This window comes from Dermacentor silvarum, chromosome 8, assembly GCF_013339745.2.
Source record: "Dermacentor silvarum isolate Dsil-2018 chromosome 8, BIME_Dsil_1.4, whole genome shotgun sequence".
Classification (NCBI taxonomy): Eukaryota; Metazoa; Arthropoda; class Arachnida; order Ixodida; family Ixodidae; genus Dermacentor; species Dermacentor silvarum.
The window spans coordinates 154472407-154491097 of NC_051161.1; the positions used below are offsets into that span (position 1 = coordinate 154472407).

The 18691-nt window shown below is 48.5% G+C and overlaps 1 protein-coding gene across 1 annotated transcript; it reads left to right on the forward strand.

Moving 5' to 3' along the window:
• Positions 1-16364: 16364 nt before the first annotated feature.
• Positions 16365-18478, forward strand: LOC125947442 (uncharacterized). Its single transcript, XM_049672160.1, has 2 exons — positions 16365-16863; positions 18112-18478. Exons 1-2 carry the CDS (start codon positions 16367-16369, stop codon positions 18113-18115), a joined length of 501 nt encoding a protein of 166 aa, XP_049528117.1. The 5' UTR covers positions 16365-16366; the 3' UTR covers positions 18116-18478.
• Positions 18479-18691: the final 213 nt, after the last annotated feature.

The window sequence follows — 18691 nt, forward strand, 5'->3', positions numbered from 1 at the left end:
TGCAGGCTCTCACCTGGGCCCTGTCTGATCTTTATGACGCGTTCCTGCCACTCGATGAGGGTCAGCTCTGACAAAAATGTTTCCTTCAGGGCGGTGCTCCACGTTTCCCAGGTTGAATGCTGATTTCCAAAAGCGAGGTGTCAATTCAGATCTGTTCCTTTCAGTTTACTCGCGGCAACGAGACGGGTGGTGGCGTCATCCCATGCGGCAAGCTGCTGTACCCGGCAACGTCATTGAGCCAGACGTTAACATTTTGTGCTGGAGACTGGTCAAAGTAAGCAATCGATGACGACAGGTCTGGCAGTGTGGTAATTGTAGTCGAGGTACGTGGCAGCTGTTGAAACAGAAGTGCCAGACTTTCGAACGTCGCGGGATCAAGGGTCAAACCCGAGTTGCCGGCGGTATCCGCCCTCTCCACGCTTGACCGCGGCGTTGCCTCACGACGTTGGTGAATGTCGACTTCGAGGCACTCAATGAGCTCTTCCTTAGAGCCTGTGCTCCCTAGCTCGCGTCGGGCCAATTCTTCTCGGATAAGGTCAACTCCGAGCCGCGACACGGTCGTTGAGTCAAGCTCCACCCAAATAATTCCTGGCATGATGCACCGCGAAACGAGGCTGGGCGCACGGGAGACTAGGCGAGTGAGCGCTAAGCCTAATTGTCAACTAGGGCTAGTTGTCAACATTCACGGCACTCTTCATATGACGGCCGTGTTTTCTTCTGATGCGGAGCGAACACAGACGAGCGGTAAAATGGCAGGAGTATCTTGAGGCGTGAGTCTTCGGCGGCGTGAGTGCGTGAGTACAATGAAGAATGTGGTTGAAAAGGCGTACTGACCAGCGTTCGACGCTGGCGTTGACCAAAAGGCGTTCTTGCGCTGCCGTGGCTGAGTGGCTTGGCATAGGTTCGGGGTCGACTGCGCCAGATGTGACGCTTGGGCTGGACACAGGAAGACTCACATAGTAGGGAACGGTTTAATGCTGGCTTAATGTTACACACACATCACACCGACTGAGCACTACAGTAGCAGTGGCTTCACTGACTCGCCATGGTGGGCAAACAAACAAAGGATGAGGCTGTCGGAAACGGAAGCAGGCAAGGTAGGCAACGATGTCGACGCGGCTACTTGCTGCGCAGGACACGTGGCGCCATCTGTAGCCGCCCAGACCAACTGGGCCAAGCATACATCACTCACAGTAGCACGCGGAGAATATTTGCTTGATCACCCCATTGCATACCATAGCCAAAGGTCCAGGCGTCGGGAACCGAAGTATGAAAGGGCTGCAGCATTTTATGCTTGGGAGATTGAAATAGAGCTCGCCATTTTAACTTGGATGTCATCTTACATAAAAAAGTGATTCGGAATAAAAAGAACGGTGAAAGCTTGCACTAGGCCACGCGAAGCTCAAGACACAGCGAAGCTGGCCGATTGATTGCGTCTCTTGGTTGTAGCTAGGTTATCTCTCTCTTTTTTTCTTTCTCTCTTTCTTTCTCGGTCTCTCTGTAGTTTTTTCACTTTCTCGTTCTTTCTCTTTCTTTCTCTCTACCTCTCTCTATCTCTCATTTTTTCTTTCCCTCTCCCAAAGGAAGTTGTGTAGCAATCGTCAGTACAATGCAACCATATGGTTTCCATAAATGCACATTCTACAAGCGTGGGTGCATAGCGCACCGTTTGGCCTACCGCAACTGCACTACGAGGCGAATTGTTAACAAATTGCTGGGGTCCCCCATAAACGTACGACGTTCCGTGCGCCAGGGTTGCCCCCTCAGCCTTCTATTGTTTGACATCTATATAGAAGCGCTATGTCTGAATACCTGCAGATGATGTTGCGGTACTTTGCAGGGACAAGTAAAGTATTAGCAGAACAGTCGAAGGAGTGAAGCGCTTCAGTGAGGTAACCGGAAGTGGGGTGAACTGGGGTAAGTGCCTGGGATTTTGGTACGGAGAATGGCCTTTGACCCCCGACACATTCGCCAACGTGACTTGGGTTACGACGCCTCGAAGGTACTTGGGGATGCCGCTGGAATTTTATAGACACCGATCCGTACTGTCGAGCGCATGCGCAAGCTACGCGAGCAAAAGCGGCCAGATGGAAAAGTTCTCGTCTATCAGTCTTCGCAAGAGCTACGGTGTGCAATCTTTTTTTTTGATCAGCAAGTTGTGGTACGAAATGCAAGCACTGCATTGTTCCCGAGTAAACGTGCAGAAGCTGCACCGTGTCTTCGCTGTCTTTGTTTGGGCGTTCCATTGGGAGAGAGGCAGCCGCATGAACTTGTTTCTGCAGGTGAAGGCCGCTGGTTTAGGACTGGGATATTTGTTTGTGCGGCAGATTGTAAACAAGTTTTTATTTTTCTGAGATGTTAGAGACCCATTCCTGCGTACGGTGTGTCAACAAAGACTCGGGGGTGCATTGGCTGATATTGTGGCGAAAACGCAATATATTTCAGGCGGTGTTCGTGGTTTCTTCAGAGAAATTGTTATAAGTCTCAATTTCCCAAGCACACGTTTTTCGATGGAGTATTTCAGTAGCGTTAAAAGGAAAAAAATCGTACAAGGATGTTTGTGACGCGGTGTTTTCCGTGCCCTTGTACAGGTCCGTGTACTCTGGAGGCCCAGGTGGAAACGTTTTAAAAAGAGTAAAGAAAATGCAGGTGTCGCCAGGAACCAAAACCTTTTTTTTTAAGTTACGCACTGGAACATTAACTGTTAAGTCTATCATAGAGGAAAGGGGTTTCTTTCTACCTGGGGTTCCCACAGCCTCATATGCAAGCAGCTTGATAGACCATGTTTCTCTTCATTGGTGGGAAGGGGTATATTTTTGGTATGTGCTACAAAGAACCATTTAAAAAGAATTACCGCTCGACTCTCACGGGATCAGGTACCTGCCAAAAGATAATGAGAATGGTGTTCCGTTTTACCAGATTATGCTGATGGGCCTCCACAGTATATGGTGCTACCGAATGGCTGGGTATTTTTGTGACCCAGACGAAAGACGAGCACGCATGTGTATCCGCGATAGCGTACACAGGTTTCTGGAGACATTGAAAGCGCAAACAGATGTTCCTGAGTGGCTGTTGTTGCGTCCCGAATCAACCGGGCGCATTCTTTGGTTGTTTCCATTGAGGCAGGCCCTTTCATCAGCGACAGTGCCCGACAGTGACGGCGACAGTGCCCGACACTGACGGTGACGGGCAAACAAGCGCCCGAAATCGGCAGTGCGAATCGCTTGGGTGTTTCCCCCGATGCCACCCCCTTCATGAGCGGCCACCTACCTAGCGACGTGGACCGACACCGGCTGGGAAGCGATGACAAAGAAGCTCACGAAGCGACCACAACCGCCACCCTTCGTGGAAGCGGGGAGAAGCACGAAGGTCACTCTCCCGACCCTGGCAAGATGACCGTCACGGAGAGCAAGAAACCAATTCGCCGACTTTCGTGGAAGGAATGTGAATCACCTGTTTCCAGATTGCCTCATCCTTGCTCCCGAGGGTGCAACATTAGAGGTGGAGCTCTGTGAACAATACGACCCCTCTGATTGGCCGCACCAAGGTCATCAGATTCCCTAGTCGACGACTGCTGTATAAGCAGACAACTTGGGTGCCGTAGTGTGTCCTGACATGTTCTGATATGTGCTCAGACGTGTAGTGAGCTGAGACTTTAAAAGTGCTCCCCCATGGAGCGGGCTTCCATATTTGGAGCCACTGTAAACCTGTAGAATAAACCGTTTTTTCTATCGCTCTTACTCCCGGACGTACTCATCCCTTTGGCTGAAAGATCACTGGCGCAAACGCTACCTCGAGTCCCAATACTGTCAGGCCTTTGGTGGTGCTCAGGGAATTTTAAAATGACAACGCCTGATCTCAGTGACAATATGGCCACTTGAGCGATCTGGCGCACTATCTATTGTTGTGTTCATTTGTTGTGCTGTGCCGAAGCCTCGAAATAAAGAAAAAAAAGTGTATATCGCAGTGGTTATTACGCTCGCCTTCGAACCGTGTGTACCCGGATTCGAATCCTGCCTTATCAAGAACGTTTATTTTGTTTTATTTATTTATTTATTTCTCTCGGACGGCAACCGCAGTCGCACCAGGATAATGTCACGACGCATGCGCCGTAGCGTGCAGCTGGCGGGAGCTCGGCGGAGCCGTGTCTGTGTGACGTCCTGTGGTTGCCATGGCTACGGCGCGGCAGTTTCGTGCCACACGCACAAATTACGGCTGGCTTACACAGCTTCGCTGTTAAAAATCACCGACGATTACGTTACTCCCTAATGCGAAATTTGAGTACAGCTCTATATGTGTTTTCATTTCGCGATATATTGGCTGGCGCGGACAATCTGTCTCGCGTGGCACGTTGCAAAAGAACGCGAAGTGTGGAACGACTGTCTCGCTAACCTGGAGATCGCGTGAGGCAGCGTGTAGGTGACGCGTGGGCGGGATTCACATTAGCTGCTGCAGACAGACCTTCCAGACGACGCGTGCTACTCTGGCGCCATCTCGTAGCCATCGTCGCTGCGTTAAGCTTTTCTTCTCGTGCTTTCGCCATACCCTCTTCCTCCGCTTTCGTGCTCGCGCCTCTCATCCTGCGCTTTGCTCGTTCACTTGGGAATGCTCTCCGCGGAAAAGGGCGCCAAAGCGCTGCGCTGTAAAACTGGACGAACATTTGAATTTTTATCTTTCAAGGAACAATTATGCAGTTATGGAGTTGAATTTTCGACCTGCAATCTTACAGTAATTTTTTTTCTGCAGTTGGTCAAATGCGCACCAAAACGGTGACATGATTAGGAGGCACGCCATTGTAGGCAACTTTGAAATTATTCTGACAGCATGTTGTTGTTTACCATGCACCTAAATCTAAGTAAACTAATATTCTCGCATCTCGGTGGGGGCGAAATGCGAGAATATGTATTGAACAATACAAGCTCGAGCTCAGTAGATCAATTCCATAACAACTAAGCTACTGTGGAGCGTTCCTATAGTGCGCGGCGTCTTGTTTAATTTCCTTGCAAACTTCACTATATCTAAATACGTCTTCTATGGGCCAAAATGGTTAGTTTTCGCGATTTAACAGTGCTGATAACCACCAGCGTTGGTTCACACGTGCATATTTTGCTGCTGTAAGAAGCATTCAGTGCCTCCTAAAGGAACTTAAGCTGGATGATATCAATGTGTAGCACTTGACTACGCCTGACGTCCCTTATGTACCACTTATAGCTACAAGGTGCCCAGCCCCACCGATAAACCAAATGAAATAGCCAGTCTTGCGTTCCGATTGCTAGGTGAATACTGCTCCTAGAAGATCATGCTCATCGTGCTTTATGATATGCACCACCTTCTGACGTTTCAAGGTATGCGATGCGGAGAGGAGATACAGATATTCCAGTTTTAATGTTAGTTGAGCGGCGTTCTTGCTATTGCAAACGAGCACAGCAAGCGTGGTCAAGAAATTCTGAGAAGGCAAGAGTAGAATTCGCGAAAAAAACCTTCCCTGATGCATGCCACCCTCAGCAACTATTCATCAAGTACAGAGTTCTCGCTGCCTGTTTTGCCACTTTAGAAATCTACGTAAATGATTTCTACAGTGATCACCCCCCCCCCCCTCCTGATCTTTTTTGTTTGTTTTTTTTTCAAAAAGAGACATAAAGCGTGGGCAGCTTGCACTAGTTGTGCAATGCTGAAATAAACAGCGAAGCTGGTGATCGACTTAGCTTCTAGGTTTTACTAGGCTTGGCTAAGCTTTGCGAGGAAGTGCTCAGTGCTGCTAGGCACGGTATTCCGAATCGGCTCGACGCCGACGCGCAAATTTTTGATTGGCCGCGCGACGTGCTTGAAGAAAAGCGACTTCTTCTTCGGGTGTCCGGATCTTCTTTGGTCGTCCCATGTCAAGGCTTCATGTACTCGTCACAGAGTCAACGAGAGTTCTGCCGCAGTCGCCGCAGCTCCGAGCTTTACCTCCCCAGTGACGTTATGGCCAAGATGCGCCTCCACACTTGCCGGAGCGTGGCTGGTCGAAACCTGTCGAGCCGCCCGCCATAGGCGCTGCTGCCTTCACGGGCATAAAAGCCCTATATAAGAAAAGTACCGCCATCTACTCTTTCCTCCGCCGCCTCCTCTCCTAAAGCGCTTGCTTTTTCTTTACTTTTTGCTTGTGAAAGCCAAGTCGACGGTGGCGCACCTAGAATGTCCACGTTGAAGCTTTCAGGCCAGGCGCGCGCCGCCGCGGCCGCCGCTGGCGACTGCGGCTGCGCAGAGGACTTTCAACATGGCTCTGAGGCGGAAAAAAAGAAAATATAAAGAAGTGAAAAGCGCGCGCTATCATCGTCCAATCGGAGATAAGGGAGCGAGCGAAGCGGCGTTTATCAAAGGATGGCGGTACTTTTCTTATATAGGGACTTTACACGGGCACCGCGCGCGTTCAGTTCGCGCGAACGCGGGGAAATGGGGAAACGCGAACGGCGTCGGCAGCAGCTATGCGCGTTGCCGCGTTGTCGCTGCTATAATTTCTCTCTCTCTCGCGCTTTTATTTTCTCTTTCTCTCTCCCGAGCATAGCGCGCACCACGCACATGCTCTCCTTTTCTCTCCTTAACATCCCATGTCAAAGCTGTATGTGCAAGGCGCGGAGAGGAGGCAAAGCACACGCCGCTCCACGAGGTGGTAGCTAGGTAACGAGCGGTGACGTCACCGTTCAGCGATGTTTTTTTGTACAGGCTCCACGGACTGACGATCAGCTTTAAACAGCTCCGCTGTTAAAAAAAACTCTTTTCATGGGCAATGATTTCTTTACTGCACTCTAAGATGACGTCAGTGGACGCGGTGTCGTCGTGCATAATGTTTGTAAAACAGTGCGCCTTGGGGAGTATCGTGGACCGAGGTCTCGAGGCCCTCCTGGCAGGTGCCCCGGGAGAATCGAGGAAGTTGGGCTGAGCCTACCTAGATTATCAGATGGAGGCATCCCCGACAGGCACGATCACGCAGAAGCCAACACCGTTAAGACTTTAACGGGACGCTGTATGCGTGGGAACGTGAACGCTGAGATGCTTCGTATATACCGCCCAAACTAAAATTGACCTTAACCAAGAGCAGGAGCTTGGTGTGGGCGAGTTGGCGAAAGCAGCTTTAATAACCAGGTTACAAGGCTGAGTCAAGCCGGTTTCCCGTCTTATTTTGGTTCTAGCGTCTGCGATAAGCTTCTTCAAAAGGTCAAACATGTAAGGCAGGGAATTAACAAAGAAAAACCAGATGATGGGAGGAGGGTAAACATAGGCCCATACTGGCAAAGGGTGTCCCACAACCTCAAGAAGGTTGCGCAAAGGCACAATGCTAATCTGTTCTTCAGTGGGCCATGTAAATTGTCCAAGATATGCCCTACGGTGACCAAAGCAATACCAGACCCATGCTCTAAGAAACATGCAGCGCAATACACGCGTTGCAATGGAAATGTCTATGAAATCCCGCTAAACTCCAAGCAGATATATATTGGGCAAACGGGGCGTTGTTTCAATGAAAGGTCGGAAGAGCACAATTGGACCGTAAATAACAATGCCGGAGCTCATTTGGCTGAAAATTGTAAACGTCATAAAAGAGCGCGCCATTGGGCTTGGACCCTTTCTGTAGTATCATCAGGATCGACCCACACTACAGGGGTATGTGCCTTGAGCTTGGACCCTTTCTGCACTATCGCCAGAATCGGCACACTTTTCAGCGTGACACCGCCGCCACCACCACCACCGCCGACACTTGTGAGCCTATTGACCCTTTTCGCGGAGCAGTTTGTTTTAGAGAAACGAGATGGCGCTCACGGCGGCGCGCCATACCTCTCCTCAGCGACCGCGCACGAATACGAAACCATTACCGCTTCTGCCTTGCTTCTGTGCGATCAGCTGTCGGAAATGTAACTGAGTTTTCGCTAACACACTGTGCTTCAATCATGCTAGATTGAATCATGTGGATTGAATACGTGTGAAATAGTTGGCTGCCAAAATAGTGGATGGCATGTTAAGGAATAGAATGAATCTGTGTGGCCAAAACCGCGGACCGCTGCTGCAACTGTCCGAACGTGTTACCGGCACTTCGTGAGGTACGGTTTTCATCGAGGACACATATATTTGCTCATCCGCCAGCCTTGTATCGCTCACCTTCAAAGAAAGGGATTCATCCTCAGAACGTCGTCAAGCGTGAGTACCACTCGTTAAACAATGACAAAGGGAGTAGCGTCGCTTCCTGTCATGGTAAGTTTCTTGCACGTTATCTATACACATCTGTCCCATATGGCAGGAAAGCTTACGCCCACTCTATCGCCGACGTATCAAGAATGAGTGAGTGGGCGCACACTTGAATATATGCGCACTGCATACGCACAATAAATGCCGGACTACACTTATGGTGCACGAATAGTCGAAGCTGAATGTTTCGTGACGGTCCACAAGAGTGAGCGAGTTACTAGCTGTAATATATCTTTGGCTACAAGGTATTACAATGCAAAAACAGCTACGTTTCAATACTTGTGCGCAGCAAGAACAAATCTATCGGAACTGAGCACACCCGCGAGTGATTAGGCAGAAAATAATCAGGTAATGGCCGCACCAAGGAACTTAACTGAGTCAAAAACTGACAAACCACTGCTTCAATATATTTGCTGAATAAAGAACAAAGAACAAAACGCGCTAATCTTGACTGAATTCATAATCGGAACGCTTGGATAGCTTGGAACACATACTTAGCCCCGATTTTAGACCAAGCACCATATATACTGCTTGCGCCGTTTGGACATAGCTTAATCAGCTCCGAAAGCGCTTTTGCATGTTCTCTGAAGCTGTGATCAAAGCTTCGTGTCGTCCACCTAGTCACCGTCTACGATATCTCCGAAAACAGAGGTTTTCTAAGCCGCGCCGGCGTCATACACTTCCATAGTAAACGAGGAGGCAACAGAGGCTGTCGAGAAAAGCAATGGACGCGTCACCACGTGATCAAACATGGCAGCGCCCACGGGATCACCGCGAAAAGGGTCAATGAAGCTTCGCTTAAAATGACAAATTGCAGGCTAAGAAAAACGATCCGGAATGTTGTCTACTTGATACAGATTTGCGCATGGTAGCTTTTATTCTATAGCAGCGGTAACTACGTTTTTTAGAAAGCCAATTCGTGGCTCCACTGCAGGCTGTGTTGCTAACTCTTTTTTGACATTCGATACCGAAAACGCCACCGCACGCCACCATCGGCCTTTAAAGCCGCACGAAAATGGTCGTGAAAGGGTCCTTAATTTCACTGTAAAGAAAACTTGATATTGCGTCCGTTACAACGACAACTACATGTGTCCTAGGCCAATCCCTGCGTCGCGGAGCAAGACTGGTCAAATGATCTACATCTCAATGGTAGGTTCTAGGGCACTATGCATTGAGTGCGCAGTGAGAAATCGCAGTATTCAAAACTAGTTCGGAGTCTCCGGCTGCGGCGTGTTGCGTAGTCAGATCTTGCATTTGACTTGTGAAACCACAGGTTAATTTAACTTCGCTTCGGGAGAGAGAGAGAGAGAGACGCCTTATTAGAAAAACGTAGATTTTTTCCGGTGCGTGTACAACCGCTGGCATGCTACTCTCTATAGGGATGGGGAATGGGACTAAAAGATTCCAGAGGAGACTGGGAAGAAAAGAGACTAGAAGCAAATATGAAATGCGCATGTGGACCTGATACTCATATTTACAGGTGACATGGCGGGTAAGTTTAGGCTTTTGTATATGAAATGGTCAATCTTTAAAGCTTTGCGATTAGACCAAATTCTGACAGTTATTTGAGCAATGAATCCAAAACCCGCCGCTCTTTTGAAGGGTTGGACATTGGACCTAAGATGCTGGGTAATGTTAACGGATCGTGACAAATCATGTCCATTTGTTGCTTAAAAATTGTCTCTCGTCGCGGTACCCGGGGCCTTACAGTAATATATGCTCCATTGTCTTTAAATTGTCACAGTAAGCATAGACGGGATTAGTGGTATGCCCTATGCGGTATAGATAATTGTGTATGCCATGTTCAGTCGAAGACGATGGTACAGCGTCTCTAAGCGTCGAGAAAGTGGTCGTGGAATTTCCGATCTCATTTCTGAGTCAATAACGCAGGAAGTTAGTTTGGTGAAGCCGCAGATTCCAGAGGCGGTCTCTTTCTTGATAGGCATATTTTTTGCCATGTTTGAAGCGTCGGGTTTTGTTTGAAGCGTCAAGTAATGATCACTTGCTTGCGTCGGCGATTGCTGCGGTGACCTCTTCATTTGTAAATGGCTTCGTATTTTACATAATTCTGCTTGAACCCTATAATACCCTAACGCAGTTCCAGATAAAGTAAATTATAACAACTTCTTCGTCGTTAGTTCATGAGCATGGAGAGTACACTTGGTACAAAAATTTTGCAATGCTATTGTATTTAAAATTTTGGTAATATAATGAGTAAATATTTGGTAGTTGCTATGCCTTAGATCTCTGCAACTTGAAAACTCGTTCAGCATATCGAGAACGTGACTTTGGACCAGGCCCGTAGCCAGGCATTTTTTCGGGTGGGGGGGCACTTGTTGAAGGACTTGACTACTTGAGAAAAGCAACTATTCTTCAGTCATTATTGTCGGCAAAGATCAAAATTTCGCGGGGGGGGGGGGGGGGGGCTAGCCCTTCCCCCCCCCCCCCTGGCTACGGGCCTGCTTTGGACAATCTTGCACGTTTCCCTTGCCTAGATCAAAACATTGAATCATGAAACTGAGCATGCATGTGGGGTATACTTTGAACATTACATGGTTAAACGCTTTCGCTACCGCACCAGATGTGGCAGAGATAGATTTTACTAAACATTTATTTTGCCTGTTTAGTGTGATTGTTCTAGCGCAACATTTGCCTAAAGCGCGTGCCTATATCATCGGGACAAATCGAGGCCGCATTAGCACATCTCGTGCGGCAAGGCGTAAACGGTTTGTGAGACATGCTCTAGAGAAGGCGCCTATCATGACAAGCGATTGAAACACCTACATCATGTATGAACAATGTCACGCTACTTATTCATCCTTATATCAACCACTTTGTTTTATTTTTCTATGACGCGATTTCAAGCTCTCTGTATTCAACTGCACAACTCGAGATGCTAATTGTGGCAATTCCACCACGGCATGGCACCTTCTTTTTTACATTTCAGCTTCTCGATAGGACTACAACCTTTGGTACAAGTCTCACTATCGAACCATAAAAAAATATATTGCAAATGCTATGGTTTTATGCATTCCTTACTATTTACTCATGTAGATAAGGTCATTGCCAAACAGTGCAACGAAAAAAAGATACAGTTTAAAACATACGATGGTTAGTCGTAAGTGGCCTGACGACTTAACAGCGTAGGTCTTAAAGGAACTGACAACCAATTTTCATGCTACCCATTGTTTTAGTGCGATGGAAAGCTTCCCGGTCAGAGTACCTAATCGTGACGTCGTAATGCGGTAAGCACATTGGAACATTTTAAGCATAAAATACTTTTAGCTCCCGCTGTCAGCGACCTTCAAGAGATCTTGAGTGAAAATCCAGAACCGTTATCCGGGCACTGAAGACGAGAATGGGGCGAGAACGAAACTAGAACATCCGGGCACCGTTGCGAAAGGAAAACGAGATCACCCGGGCAACCAATCCAAACTTATAAAAGATGGTATCAGGCCCGGAACCCTATGTACAGGACCACATTACATACAGTAGTTATTGCCCAAAGAATTTACAATAAAATATTGCTTCCGATTTCTTCCTAATGTTTTTTTTTTCACAATATCACTCAAGCTGTAACTTTAGTATCACCATCATCAGCCTATATTTATGTCCACTGCAGGACGAAGGTCTCTCCCTGATATCTCCAATTACCCCTGTCTTGCGCTAGCTAATTCCAACTTGCGCCTGCAAATTTCCTAATTTCATCACCCCACCTAGTTTCCTGCCGTTCCTCGACTGTGCGTCGCTTCTCTTGGTATCCATTCTGTAACTCAAATGGTCCACCATTTATCCATCCTCCGCATTACATGACCTTCCCAGCTCCATTTTTCCGCTTAATGTCGACTAGAATATCGGCTATCCCGGTTAGCTCTCTGATACACACCGCTCTCTACCTGTCTCCTAACGTTAGACCTAAAAGTTTTCGTTCCATCGCTCTTTGTGCGGTCCCTAACTTGTTGTCGAACTTTTTTGTTTACCTCCAAGTTTCTGCCCCATATGTTAGCACCGGTAGAATGCAATGATTGTACACTTTTCTTTTCAGCGACAGTGATAAGCACTGCAGCATCAAACCGGCTTTGCGGAAAAACCGGTTATCTGGTTATTCGATTCACCGGTTAGTCGAATTTAAAAACCGCATGACCGCAATTCGGGTTGTTATTCGTTTAATAGTATCTGGATATTCGGAAAGCCGGGTATTTTTTTTTGTACTTGTGCCGAAATTACCTCTATTTCTCTCTTGCATTCTTATATTTGTTGGCTAAGATCAAAGCGTACTTTTTTAGTTATTTTTGCAACCATTCGTATTTTTCCAACCACTCGTAGGGCCGTATGTCATACCACCCTTACAAGCATCCAGATAGACTGGCTTCTTCTCTGTTGTCTTTCCCAAAAGTCAGTTCAAAGGGGGACAAAGTTGCTCAGTTATAAACACAGAGGAGCTTTATGAGCAGCCAAGGTGAGATGTTGCCAAATTACTTTTGTATGGCATAATCTTGTATGGGCTTATTCTAATAGCCGTTTCGGTGGGCGATATTGTTCTCCGCCGCCGCCGGTGTCGGTCGCGATATCGCCGAGAATGAGAAAAACAAAGTACCTAGTTGCCGCGGAGATCGAACCTGGGCCCTCGGCGCGGGAGTCGGCTACTCTACCAACGCTTCACGCCAGCACTTCGCAGCTGCTTTGGAAACAGCTACGCACGCCGCGTGGCTTTGAAATGTCAACTTGGGATTGCAGGTTCATTTTATTGCACCAGGTGGCACACGATGTTGCAGCTGCATCGTATCGTGCCACTTGTCACGTGAAGTGACATTCGTCCCGCGTAGCATGGATATGTGCAAACTTTGCATTGTAGTTGCGTTGTATTCCACTAGGTGCATCGCTATGTAGCAGCTGCATGGTATCGTGCCGCGTGTCAAGCGATGCGACATGTGCGCCGCGTAGTCTCGGTACATTTGTTTGCTGTTAGGAACACGTTATGGCGTCTCCTCACAAGGTATGGACCACTGGTGGAGAAGCCACTCGTAGTAGATCTACGCCGCGGCTGCAACCAGGCAACGTTGGGCTCAGCAGACCGCTGCGCAGAGAGTAGCACAAGCCGCAGCTCGCCGTTGAGACCGGGCGGACAGTTAGGATTGTTCTCCTCAAAGCGATGCAAAGAGGCTTCGCCGCAAAGGCCTTCTAGTGAGTGCTGCCGAAAATGCTGCTCGTCAGCTTTGCCGCGAAGACCCTGAAGTCCGCGCTTCCGAAAATCTATGTCTACGGTTATGTTTCACGTAGTACCCGTAGTGCTCCGCTGCATATCCTTCGCTACCTGCCTTTCGGATCAAGAAGTCCATCTCAGCGTGTTTCAATAAATGTATGCAAATACTGAGCACTTGTCATAAGAACCATCTTGAATAGCGCGCAACGGGATGCACAACCAAGAGGAACACGAAGACAGGCGCAAACTAACTGATATATTGAAGCCAGACCCAGAGGTATATATATCCACAAGCTGCGCAGGCGCACCGTTACAAGAAATATGGAAACCATCTAAGAGGGAGTGATTACACCAGGAGTGAAAGGAATTTCATTTCTGCATCGTACAGTGCAATCGATGTATCGCTTACACACTCCTGACCTGCTTTTCTGACTGAATGAGTCATCGTATATTGGCGCCCACGCGCTTGCTTTCTACCTTGAGACAACATACGCGACCTGCCAGTGATGATCAGCGCACGCTCTAGGCCGCGTTATTGCTATCTCGTGAACCGCAAGTGACTCAGCCCGACTCGTCTGGCTGAGAAGCGGCCGAATATCATCGATAGCGTTGCGCGCGCCACAGGTATCCGCTTGCGCAACGCAAGCGCCGGCACTGCCATCTCTTGTTCACTTCGCTGCTTACTCGCCCCGCGAGAGGAAACGCCTTGCGTACATTTATTTTTATAAATTAAAAATTCGCCGTTGTCATAACCTTTGATGACGCGAAAAGACATTAATATTGATTACAATGCAAACGCAGTAGCGAAAAGTGCAATAAGTCGCAAGAAGTTTGCTAGTTTCAACAATTATTATTTCAAATAAACGTGTTTTTATTAGAAATAATGGTTCAAAACACAAATGCCAACACCACCCGAGAGCGATGCAAATGCTATGAGCACGCGTTGTGAACAAAAAATTTTCATGGCCCCAAATGACAGGAAAAATGCGGCGATACGCATGCCTCACGACTGACACTGCATATGGCCGCTCATTACCATAATTCGCGCGGCTCGTCGCACCACAAATTATGGCGGAAAATCTCTGCAATGGTGGCCCAGCGCAACGTCACGCAACGTCAAATTGACGTTTACGAAACAGCCCTTCCTGTGACGCTCCTCACGGGATATTCTTTCAGCCAATGAACAAGCTGACATGCCAGCTATCTTGGAACACCACCACATATTCGCGAAATTGCAGATGCATTCCACGGGCTTCTGCACGCTACCGTCCACTTTCTTTTTAAAGCGCTAAAGTCGCAATATAGGTGCCAAGGACCACAAAAAAGTATTAGTCGATAAAACTTGCAGCTTCACGTCACGTTTCGTCATTCTGACGAAAACACAAAATTGCATTTTGCAAAACTTCCGTTTCCCGGCACAAATTTCGAAACACGTGACCTCTCTGCTTTTCTGATAAAGAAAGGCTTGAGCATTTTGAGATTATAGAGCGTGAAAAGGCAAAGACGAAGGAGGACGTCACAATCGGCAGTGGCACACGCACTCAGCAGCGGCAGTGGAGCTGATAGTTGAACGGCGGCTAAATACGTTTTTCACTGACGTTATAGGTTGGTATTTCTTAGCCTATCGACGCCACTTTTGTTCTGCTACGCTTCCTGCTGCTGCTGGGTGCACTTTGTGAGCAAACTTTGTTAGTGTATGTGTGCTGGGTGCAATGAGTAACATATGTTCATGCGACAGCAAGATTAGTGACTTGGAGACTTGGAGGTTGCTATTTTCAGAATACAAGTGTAGTTGCCATATCGGCTCATGATGTGCGGTAACTGAAATCGCTTGCAAAAAAAATCCATGGCTGCAAAAAAATCTTTGACATGCGCAACGTGCAAAGCGTCGACACGTGGCGTCAATTCCGCGGAAATATAGAGTGCGACTTTAGAAAAGAAGTTCTTGCGGCAATTCATCGCAAGCTTACTGAGCTACTGGACATGAAATCAAAGGTTGACGCTTTGTCCCAAATTAAAACAACTGTCGATAGTGATGCATCTGTATTACGTCACGCCAGCATACGGCTGCGGTTATCACCGCTGTTTCCTCCTCGCCACCTTCCCTTTCTAACGGTCTCGCACAACGCCTATATTAACACGCATCAGAGCAATAAACATTGTTAGCCACCACCCGTGCATCGTGCGTATTCTTCAGTGGCGATGAAGATGGGATAACAACGGGAAGCCCACTTAGTACGCCACTGCCTTCGACACCTTGGGAGGATATGCCAGCCTGCCGTAGTTTGACGAGACGAGCGACAAGTGGCCAGATTACCAAGTTCGACTGGAGGCCTTCTTTGAAGGCAATGACGTCACGGACGACAAGAAGAAACGGGCCCTTTTGGTTGCAGCGCTGACCACCAACACCGTTGACGTACTTGCCGGGCGATGCGCGCCACACAAGGTGAACGAACTTTCGTACGCCCAAATGGTAGCTTTGTTGCAGCAGCACTTCTCAGCGCAACTAAAACGCAACAGCGCACAGTTGTAGAAGTTATTTTACACGCGACCAGCTGCTAGGCGAACCTGTCAAAGATTCCATAGTTGACATTCGTCAACTAGCAGACGCATGCAATTTTGGCGCAACGTTGGATAGAATGCTACGAGATCGCATTGTCTGTGGTCTCCAAAGCGCAGGAGTGCGTCGGCAGTTGCTCGCGAAGCCGCAGCTGACGAGGAGTGAATCAGAAGAAATCGTGTTATCAGCCGAAATGGCAGAATCGAGCGCGCAGATAATGAGCCACGTCGCTGAGGGAAGCGTGCATGCGATGGGATGCCAGGCTTATCGCCCAAGAAACCGACCGCGCATTATTTCGTGCACCCTCTGCGCAGCCACTGGGCACGGAACAGAGGATTGCCGGTTCCGTTCGGCCAAATGCTTCAAGCGCCAACAGTGGGGTCATGCTGCCCGAGCTTGTTTCCGTCGACAGAGCGAGTTCGTTGAGGGGCCAACAGGGCTGTCGCGTCAGGTACACGCTCCATCGTCTCGGGAGGAGGGCACCGCGGTGGACACGAATGCTATATTCGCGCTGGAGGCAGCGGGACACTCATGTCAGCCACGTCGGCATCACGCAACCCATTGTACGCACCTTGAATTGTGCGGGGGTTCTAGTGGACATGCAGGTCGATACAGGGTCACCGGTGTCGGTCATCACGTGGCCCACCTATGAGCACAACAAAACAATGTGGCCCAAGCTGCGTGGTTCGCCATTGAAACTGACTTGCTTCCTGGGAAGGCTTCCCGTGCGTGGACAACTCAAGCTGAATGTTTTGTGCGGAAACCGGTCGACGGAAGGATCCCTGACAGTCCTCGGTTGCTCTGGCCCCAACCTGTGCGGGCGTTCCGATCCAGGCGTTCCACATGCTCGAGGCGCCAGTCATGAACGTGAGTGCGACAGGTGAGTGATTGCCTTTCATCGGGACTGATGTTAACTGTGGAGCCTTTGGTAACAGAATTCGCTGACGTGTTTGCGCCAGAGCTAGGTCTTATCAAGGGTCCGCCAGTGCACTTTGAGATGCGGGACAATGTGGCATCGAAATTCTGGAAAGCACGCGAAGTTCCGTACGCCTTTTGTCCAAGGGTAGACGCTGAACTTGACCGCCTTTTGGCCGCGGGCATTTTTGTTCCTGTACCCCATTCTAAGAGAGCCGCACCGGCAGTGCCGGTAGTGAAGCGTAAAGGCCGCATTCACCTCTGCGGTGATTTTAAACTCGAGGTAAACAAAGCGTGTCACACTGAGCAATATCCGTTGCCCATGTGGAGGATATCCTGGCAACGTTGAACGGCGGTGAGGCTTTCACTACGATAGACTTACGTGAAGCTTGCAATCAGCTACCGTTGGACGAGGAAGCCATGCTAATCACGACCATAAACACGCATAAGGGACTGCTTAGTCTCACTCACCTGCCGTTTGGAGTGGATTCTGCGCCGGCAGTGTTTCAACGCCGCATGGAGACCATCTTACAAGGACTTGCGGGGGTTCAGGTCTACGCAGATAAACACAATGACTGCACCACACTGCGCAAAGTATTGCAGCGGTTTCGGGAATATCATGTGCGCTTAAATGTGGACAAGGGCAAGTTTCGTCAGGCCGAGGTGGATTTCCTGGGATATCGAATTAGTGCTCAGGGCACTCAACCAAAGTCAGAAAACGTGGATGCCATTTTTCAGATGCAGGTGCCACGGAACCTCACACAATTAAGGTCGTACCTGGGCATGGTAACATACTACCACAAGTTTATTCCCAGCGCATCTAAGGCCATGGCGCCTCTGTATCAAATGCTCCGCAAGGCAACTAAGTGGGAGTGGGGTCCCATTCAACAGCGAGCGTTCAGTACTATGAAGGACCTCCTCAGGCCCGCTGATTTCCTGGTGCATTTTTACCCACGCAAGACGTTTGTTCTGGAATGTGATGCCTCCCCGGATGGGATTGGTGCAGTGATTTCTCACGATGTCGGGGACGGGGTAAAACGGCCCATAGGGTTTCGTTCTCGGGTACTGACCAAAGCCGAGAAAAATTATTCCCAGTTGGAGAGCGAAGCCCTTGCTCTAGTTTTCGGGGTCTCGAAATTCCGCCAATACCTACTCGGTAAGCCATTCACACTGTTGACTGACCATAAGCCACTTGTGGGACTTTTTCATCCAGATAGGGCTGTACCGGTCATGGCCGCCGCCCGAATCCAGCAATGGGCCCTGAAGCTGAGTGCAAAGTATACGTCATCAAACAGCAGCCGGGGAAGGACAACGTTACCGCAGATGCCCTCAGCCGACTCCCGACATCCGCAACGTCTCAGTCAGAGATCAATAATCAATCAATCAATCATTTTATTCATGTATCAGTGTACATGGAGGGGTGAAAAGAAAAAGCTGCCGATAAGGCAGCTTGACGGGTTCTCACCCCCGAAACGTTTGAGCAGCAACCGTTTACAGCAAGCACAAAAAGGTAACAAAACAAATAATGCATGTACAAGTATTTCGCTCAGCTAGTACAGGTATAATATAAATGTAAAGTAGAAAAAATTAACTTGCATGCTGGCTTATACAATTTTAAAGCAAAGTGCAAGTTTGTGAGCCATGTTCAACTACATAAGAACGATTATGTAGGGGGAAAAAAAGCGACACAAAGGAACAAACTATGAAAAAACACGCTTAAGTTCTAGTGCGGTTAAATTTTCTAACGCAATATCATGATCATTAAAGTAATTTAACAGATCCTGGAAGAAACC

Bases quoted from the DNA above. Each gene is read 5' to 3' on its own strand.
- LOC125947442 (XM_049672160.1), top strand. From the start codon at position 16,367: ATGCTGCCCGAGCTTGTTTCCGTCGACAGAGCGAGTTCGTTGAGGGGC.